A 7,107-nucleotide genomic window follows, 5' to 3' on the forward strand; every position below is an offset into this window, starting at 1 on the left:
ATATAAATTGATAATAATTACTATTGACTTTTTGAAATCAGATATCATTATACGGGGTAAAGTAGCATAGCTATTTATATATTTGAAAAGCGACATGATCGAAAGCTCTGCTGTATGTTTGAAGCGGAGACAAAGCCCTATCGTGATGGTAAATAAATACTTAGGTATTAATGTTCTATATTCAAACTTATACTGTATTTCACAATAAGCTCACTCATTTCATTCCCTTCTACAATAAGATATCATATACACAGGTTATAATTACCCCCATCGCATGTTTTTGTGTGCTTTACTTTCTTCAGATAAAAACTTTAATAATATATAGAGATTACATTCAAAAGGTCCCATTTCCCAGACTATTTTTCAAATTTTAAGTCCATTTGTCTGCCTGCCTTAGACTATTCAACGCATGGATTTTTTGAAAACGTCTTTACGAAAATTGTCGCACATTTAGTTATTATAATCGACGAATCGACAGCTTTGCTAACTATGCATTTAACCAAAGTTGTATTTTCACTAGTCTGTATTCTCACTGGAAGTACAATTATAGTATTAAAGGGTTTTCAGGGTGGTATTGGGTTTGGCGTCTCAGCCCTCCTATAGTGACCGGTTTGGGTGATTGTTCTTTCTGTCGCCAGCTCGTAAGAATAGGAGTGGATGGGCCACACGTTCTCAAATAATAAGCAAGTACATAAGGAATGGGGATGTACAACACAGAACGGCACTTAAGTAAAGAATTAGAAATGTTAGTCTAAATCTCATACGGAGCTTTTGTGTTGACATGTTGGTCTATCAATGACATGAATTTTAAAGCACCGAACCTGACTTTACATTGTACTGAATCGTATTGTGTATTGAAAGCACAAATGTCGTTTAGGATTTAAACGGTACATAATATTGTTGAGAAGTTTGCTCTACTCAAAACCAGTATTTCACTTAAATACCCCGTACGTGTGAAACAATTGGCATTTCGTTGGCTGGTCAACATTTGATAAAGTGATGGTCTCCAGGGTTCAATCGAGTTCAGAGGGAGATAATTCCTCTCCATGTGCCATTCTAACACGATACCTAATCACTCGAACTTCCTGCCGACCCTGTCTCTCTTGCCTTCCCTCTAACTCTGTATCACACTCAAACGCATGCATGCACCTGATTAAACTATAAACAAACTTGTTATAATGTATTTAGAAGTAAAAATCTGATTTTATGAATATGAAAAGTTTATTGTGAGTCAGATGGATTACGGGAATCCCTTTAATGTTCACGCAGTAATTGGTATCACCAAAACGCCTTTCTGATGCGCGCACTGCAATTATTTCTAACTCAAAACATATTGCTCGGGGTTGACCTAGTCTCTAGGTTTAACGAGGTTTTGATGGTCTGAAACAGTGCACGTGTCGAGTATATTGGATGAAAAGACAAAGAAATCATGCATGAGTTTTCTTAATGTGTATTGCGTGACACATACATAATATAATTTGTTTTATTTGTTTTATTCTCGAAAGAAATATGTCTGTTTTCGGTCTTCTTGTGATAAGTAAAGATATGATAACTTTTATGTAATCTAGTTTAAGAGATATTACTGCAAATATTGTAATTAAGTTCTCTTCACGTAAATATTAACATACCTTTGAGTATACTGCATACCATCTGGTTTTCGTTTGCGATTTTATTTCGCGGTTTTTCGCAAATGATCAAAAACCGCGAAAATTTATCTCCGCAAAATACTTTGAGCATATATATATATATAATAGACGCTTATGATTCAAAATCTTGAAATCGTATAGCTATGAAAAGGTCATTTTAAGCATTTGATCGAAGCGCGAAATTAAGTAACGTCGGAAATAAATTAGTCTGCAGTATGTTGAAGGCGAACACGCATAAAAAGTGTATTGTCTTCTTTGTCGATTTACTACGGATTGAGATTCTCATTGTTTTATTGTTTCTATTGTTACAGAAATTAAGGCCATCCAATCACGCAACTATCCAAAGCATGGTGCATGCGATTGGGATACACACAGACGTGCCAGCGCCATGTTGTGTCCCCGAGTCGCTCTCCTCCATCACTCTCCTTTTCTTCGACAGTAACAGGAACGTCGTGCTCAAGAATTACCCAAGCATGTCAGTCAAGTCATGTGGCTGCAGATAAACAAAAAAAGTAGGATGCAGTACTTGTTTTGTACCGCAGTACTCAGGACTAGCGGCTGATAGAACGAACGTTTTGACTTGTGTGACGAATCCTTCATCAATTTAGGTATAATGCAAACAAGTTCTGAGGACTCGGGGAAATAGAACTAGAGTGACGAATCGTTCAAAAATCAAAGACTATAGCGGACATACGGCACTGTATTCCAAGAAGTTGCACTCCCAGGGACGTTCCAGGGAAGCATGGATGGAGAGTTTGTACTTATGAATAAGTTACAAGTGCTCCTTCGAAAGGAATGAAACGTATCCATTGCCAAATGTGATAACGTCTCGAATTCAAGTTTGCGTTGTTTTAAGTAGATTCAACGCAAAGTATTGCCGTTTCTGCTTAAGATGTTGACACGCAATTATATTGAACACGAAATCAGGACAAACCATATGCAAAAGCAGTGTTGTTTTGGAACTGATTGAAAGTAATGGCACTTAGCAAACTAAGGAAGTGTGTGCCAAGATCGACGACTGGGAAAAATGACAGTAAAACGACGTAGTATGATTTGCTTCAGGCAGTTTGGAAAAGATTGCCATTTCTAAATGTCGTCAATATTGTGAACTTGTAAGATAATAACTAAAACGACAGCGGCCAATATTTGCGCCTTGACTCCAACACTTCACATTTCCTTTAACAACTAAAATATTGTGACATCTACCTCATTAAAGCGTCGCTGTGTTGTGTTAGTGATGACGTCATTGACACATGATGACGTCATTGTTGCCATGTCAACTGTACGAGGACAGCTGTAGTTTATTCAATTAAAGAGACATTGATTGTAAATAGAAGAAAATATTTACAAGAAAAAATGATCAGTGTCAATCGCAAATGCATGAAACTCATCGTCAATCATTGAATATTTAAGAATGACATACATATAAGATAACATTCAAATTGTATTTATATTCCCCCTTCCCTTGAAAACTAATGTTTACATGAATACTAAATCATACAGTTGACCTCCATAATCCGGACGCCAATAGTCCTGAAAATTCATAGTCCGGACGAAAATGTCAGGCAACGGATAACGTTAATCTTAAATATTGACAGTTACATCAGACCACATAATTCGGCAGTCCGGAAAATTCGTGATCCGGATGGTTTAAGCTTGGATCGTACGAAGGTGTCCGGATTACCGAGGCTTCACTGTACATCAATGTAACGGCACTGACAGTCATAGTCTTATCCAATTTATAATTACTTATATTATTGGTGAAATTTCTTCATTCTTTTATCTTATGTTTTTGATGGTGAACAGAAATTATGCATTAATTAAACATTTAAAAATGGTCATTGTAAACGCAATCAACATTAAGTGTAATGTTGTCATTGTGAAATACTTCTAAAATAATATTTAAAAACCACATTTCGCTTAGTTGATCTTATCATTTAAAACACTAAAACACGGAATTCTGAATAGCCGTAATCCAATGAAACATCCAACAGCTCAATGTAATATGTAACTGTTAACTTCAAATTGTTAGGTAAGTTTTTATTGTAACCCTTTGTGTAGCAAAACATTTTCTCCCATTATTTCAAAATGCTTGTGTACGGGCGTTGTTATTAATACATTCATTCTGTCTAGTACTTGATATTTCATTCATGAAGATCTCCATTTCTCGGGTATTTATCTATATGTTCTTATGTGTGCATGATCGAGTGTGTATGGCTATGCATGCGCGTGTGCATATGTGTGAGTTTGATGTTAGATCCTATTGAGCTGTGGTCGACAGTGCTATTATTTAATTGTGTGAGACCTCCAATCCTTATTACGAGATCTTTGTGTCCAAATCATTGTCTTTATTCTATTGTAAAAATCCATGTCATAAAACTATTTGATCAGACCAGTGTTATGCTGCACTATGTGTAGAAACACTGTTGTAAATTCCTTGTACAAAACATTATCGTGAAGTTTTTGTGTACAAATCCTTGTGGTCAGTTCCTTGTACAAATTATTGTTGTACAAGTTCATCCTACTTTATTTATTGTACATAGACCTACTCATTATAATGTAGAGATCGATATCTTAATTAGCGTTGTCATTAAACTCCCCTTCGTCTCATTGTTCATTTGAGATTCGTTGTCATTTAAATATCGGAATAATTTTGTAAAATAAATTGCTAAAAAACTTATTACTTGCTTTTTTGTTGTTGTTTTTTTTATTTAAAAAACTAATATTGAAAATTGTCTTTATTCAAAACAGGAATCGATGGAAGTCTGGAAAAAATGGTTTAAACATTATAATAAAGTGCCGAATCAAGAACAGGTTGTCCTACGTTATTCACCAATAATTACAGAATTGCAGGATTTGATTTTATACAGACAAATAAATCACAAAATGAAGTTTGGAAGTACTGCTATAGAGAGCAGTTTACGTCTACAGTACATTGAAATGAGTACATACGGTCAGACCATGAATCCAAGTTGTGGTCCACCATTTCATTTGACATTTTAACAGTGATATCAGTAATTATAAAGTGACTTTTGCAAATATGTTTTTATCTAAACATGCATAAAGCATTAAACGAAACATTTACAGTGTAAAGTGTTGTAACTAATGTTAATAAGGCATCATACAATTTAATCTGTGCCTTGGAATGATTTTCACAACTTTATTCGTCAAACCCTATGGTTTTCAATAGAGTATTGAAGAAAAAATAGCATGATAAATTGTTTGCCAAGTTATGTCACTAATAATGTTTATTATTTAGTCAACAAACTTCATAATTAAATCTCATATACTAATGTTGACTACACATGAAACCGGAAGTTCTTTCTCTGACATTGTAAACATTTTAATTACTTTTGTAATCAATAGTTAGTCGTCGAGCACAACAACTGCTTCCTAAAATACCCATGTTAATGGCCTCGGTTGGATTTCAATGTAAACATCGACATATTGTACTGTTTAGAGATAAAGCAGAAAGCTGTCACCGTCAGCTCGATATGTTTTCAGTTGATTACAAGTTAGCCGAAGGTATATAATTGGTTGTCTCATGTTGATTACGATTTCACCGAATATATTTGATTGGTTGTCTCCTGTTGATTACGATTTCACCGAATATATTTGATTGGTTGTCTCCTGTTGATTTACGATTTCACCGAATGTATTTGATTGGTTGTCTCCTGTTGATTACGATTTCGCCGAATGTATTTGATTGGTTGTCTCTGTTGATTACGATTTCACCGAATGATTATTGGCTGTCTCCTGTTGATTACGATTTCACGTTGTATTGATGTTCTCCGATTACGATTTCACTGTATTGATTTGATTGGTGTCTCCTGTTGATTACGATTTCACCGATTGTATTTGACTGGCTGTCTCCTGTTGATTACGATTTCACCGAATGTATTTGATTGGCTGTCTCCTGTTGATTACGATTTCACCGAATGTATTTGATTGGTTGTCTCCTGTTGATTACGATTTCACCGTTTGTATTTGATTGGTTGTCTCCTGTTGATTACGATTTCGCCGAATGTATTTGATTGGCTGTCTCCTGTTGATTACGATTTCACCGAATGTATTTGATTGGTTGTCTCCTGTTGATTACGATTTCACCGAATGTATTTGATTGGCTGTCTCCTGTTGATTACGATTTCACCGTTTGTATTTGATTGGTTGTCTCCTGTTGATTACGATTTCACCGATTGTATTTGATTGGCTGTCTCCTGTTGATTACGATTTCACCGATTGTATTTGATTGGTTGTCTCTTGTTGATTACGATTTCATCAACTGTAATAATTGATTGTCTTCTGTTGATGCAATGTTAGACGATTAAAAGATTATTCTTTAATGCATTTAATAGGTTGGCTCCTGTTCTATGTAGGTTGGCCGATCGTAATTACTTGCTTGCTGGTTGTTTCCTGTTGATTTCAAACTGACCAATTGTATTTTTAGGTTGGCTCCTATCAAATACAGTTTGGTAAATTGTGTTTAAATGGTTGTCTCCTATTACAGATTACCTTATTGTAAAACTGGTTGTGTTCTATTAATTACAACTTGGTCGATAACATTCATGTGGTTGTCCTCTGTTGATTACAGGTTTGCCGATCAACAACTTCACATGGATGGCTCTTCTTATTTGTTCATACTCTAATAATCTGGACTACCCACTTTAATCGCTTGCAAGATTCAAATTAAACATACTCAACATATTTATCAAATGAAATCCACATCTTTGTTATCACGAGAATGATATAAAATAATATTACAAATATGAATTTGTGTCTTTGGTAGTTTGCTTTAGTGAGATTGCACTTTAGAATCGGAAAAGTGAGGTCCGATGGACTCATCTTAAGCAACTCATTGTATACAGGGGTTTAGTTTTGTCTAAATTAGTTTAACATACTATTATCAGCCAGGATAATTTAAGGCCGTGCCAGGTTTGTTGTTGGAGGAAGTTAGAAGTAACTTTAGAAAAAAATGATCTGGCAACTGCATATAGGGACTGTTATTTTCCTCAACGACAAACTAACCAAACATTGTGCCGCGAAGTGACGAACATATCATCACCGTCAAAACTACCGGCTATACAGTAATATTGCTAAACTGCTTGGCAATTCAATTAAAACGAACAGATGGTTCTGATGATATTACAGAGAATAATTATCACAGAATGAAGAAAGGATGTTAAGTAATGTATTAGTTGTTTCATGCAATTAAGTTTTATATAAGAATAAATAGAAAGAGGTAAGTTATGAAAAGTATTTTACTCAAAAAACTTTTGGAACATTTAAAGATTTTCTCTATAAGAAACAAGAGCATATGATTTAGCATTTTTAGTCAGTTACAAAAGCTACTTACTTTACACCATTATCATCATAGAAAAAAATGAGCTTCTAACTTCAAGATAAAAATATTATAAATATTTAATTGCATCCCGAAAAAAATCCGTGGCACTACGTCCTATAT

General features: G+C 34.7%; 1 protein-coding gene across 1 annotated transcript in view; it reads left to right on the top strand.

The window, feature by feature from the left end:
- LOC138324102 (bone morphogenetic protein 3-like) overlaps window positions 1-4,326 on the top strand; it is a 28,813-nt gene extending 24,487 nt beyond the window's left edge. Inside the window, exon 3 of the mRNA XM_069269171.1 lies at window positions 1,958-4,326. Within this exon, the coding sequence (XP_069125272.1) occupies window positions 1,958-2,149 (192 nt within the window). The 3' untranslated portion in view covers window positions 2,150-4,326. The remainder of the gene's footprint in view (window positions 1-1,957) is intronic.
- The last annotated feature ends 2,781 nt before the right edge of the window (window positions 4,327-7,107 follow it).

Source organism: Argopecten irradians, chromosome 5, assembly GCF_041381155.1.
Source record: "Argopecten irradians isolate NY chromosome 5, Ai_NY, whole genome shotgun sequence".
NCBI classification, from domain to species: Eukaryota; Metazoa; Mollusca; class Bivalvia; order Pectinida; family Pectinidae; genus Argopecten; species Argopecten irradians.